At 53.1% G+C, this 1,424-nt stretch overlaps 1 protein-coding gene across 6 annotated transcripts in view; it reads left to right on the top strand.

Moving 5' to 3' along the window:
- TTLL1 (tubulin tyrosine ligase like 1) overlaps positions 1-1,205 on the top strand; it is a 41,750-nt gene extending 40,545 nt beyond the window's left edge. For all 6 annotated transcript variants that reach the window (XM_017518890.2, XM_037735035.1, XM_017518894.2 and 3 more), the window contains one exon: positions 940-1,205. In XM_017518890.2, coding sequence (XP_017374379.1) covers positions 940-1,069 — 130 coding nt within the window. In that variant the 3' untranslated portion in view covers positions 1,070-1,205. The remainder of the gene's footprint in view (positions 1-939) is intronic.
- The last annotated feature ends 219 nt before the right edge of the window (positions 1,206-1,424 follow it).

The following is a 1,424-nucleotide window of genomic DNA, read 5'->3' as shown; positions in this document are numbered from 1 at the left end:
GAGGTCAAGAGATCGAGACCATCCTGGTCAACATGGTGAAACCCCGTCTCTACTAAAAATACAAAAAATTAGCTGGGCATGGTGGCGCGTGCCTGTAATCCCAGCGACTCAGGAGGCTGGGGCAGGAGAATTGCCTGAACCCGGGAGGCGGAGGTTGCGGTGAGCCGAGATCGCACCATTGCACTCCAGCCTGGGTAACAAGAGTGAAACTCCGTCTCAAAAAAATAAATAAATAAAAAATATATAAAAATGTGCTGGGTGTGGTATCGTGTGCCTGTAATCCCAGCTACTCAGGAGGCTGAGGCAGGAGACTCGCTTGAACCCGGGAGGTGGAGGTTGTGGTGAGCCAGAATCACCCCATTATACTCCAGTCTGGGTGATAGAGCAAAACTTGGTCTCAAAAAAAAAAAAATGTGGAAGGGTGGCGTGGGTCACACTGGCAGAGTGTCTAGCTGAGTGCGCACTGCGGGGCCTCTCTGCCCTGGCCTCCACTGGCAGGTGCTCACACCGGCTCCCATCTGGAATGGAGTTAGTCCCCCCAGCCTGAGGTGCCTTGTGTGAAGCGTGGGCTCTCACCTCACTACCCTGGGCTGGCTCCGTGTCACCTCATTCATGTTGCCTTTGGGGCCATTGCCAAATTTGACGTGGTGACCTGTTTAAGATGTCAGTTTCCAGGGAAGAGCAGGGTCCACAATAACAACTTACCAAGGCTGTACACGTAGGTACGGTGGCCCTGGGGAGCGTTTGCCAGCTGCGAAAGCCACCTGGCAGGCAGGTGGGCGGGAGCCAGGTGAGAGGTGGGCGGGAGCTGGCAGGAGCTGGGGGTCCCCTCAGGCTGCTTTTCTGGGTGATGTCGTATTTGCCACACAGCAACCTGGTGGCCCTGCCTGTTGCCTTCAAAAGAGAGCCTGCTGTGATCCTGGCTGTTTCTGTCTCCAGGTACGATGAAGAACTGGCCCAGGGTGACGGGGCCGACCGGGAGCTGAGAAGTCGTCAGGGCCAGTCTCAGGGGCCCAGGGCAGGCCGATCGAGAGACTCAGGGAGAGCCGTTCTCACTACCTGGAAGTGACTCCAACCCGGACCTTATCAAAACGACTCACTCCCCTGGGCCCCTGCTGAAGCCCTGTTTTGAAATTTTCCTTTTCTAGAGCTTTTTTCCTTTCCTAAGCCCTGTAAATAAATGAAAGCACTTCTTTGGAAAGTTATGGAGTCTGTTTCACTAGTGCTGAAGGAACCAATTCATGCAGATGTATAAAACTTGCTTTTTTTTTTTTTAAAAGATGGGGTTTCTCCATGATGGCCAGGCTGGTCTTGAACTTCTGACCTCAGGTGATCCACCCACCTCAGCCTCCCAAAGTGCTAGGATTACAGGCGTGAGCCACTGCACCCGGCCTCTAAAACTTGCTTTTTGAAAAAATTTTTTT

This window comes from Cebus imitator, unplaced genomic scaffold (assembly GCF_001604975.1).
Source record: "Cebus imitator isolate Cc_AM_T3 unplaced genomic scaffold, Cebus_imitator-1.0 Scaffold711, whole genome shotgun sequence".
Taxonomy (NCBI): domain Eukaryota; kingdom Metazoa; phylum Chordata; class Mammalia; order Primates; family Cebidae; genus Cebus; species Cebus imitator.
Note: the sequence above shows the minus strand (reverse complement) of the source record. Positions and strands in the feature narration are given on the sequence as shown.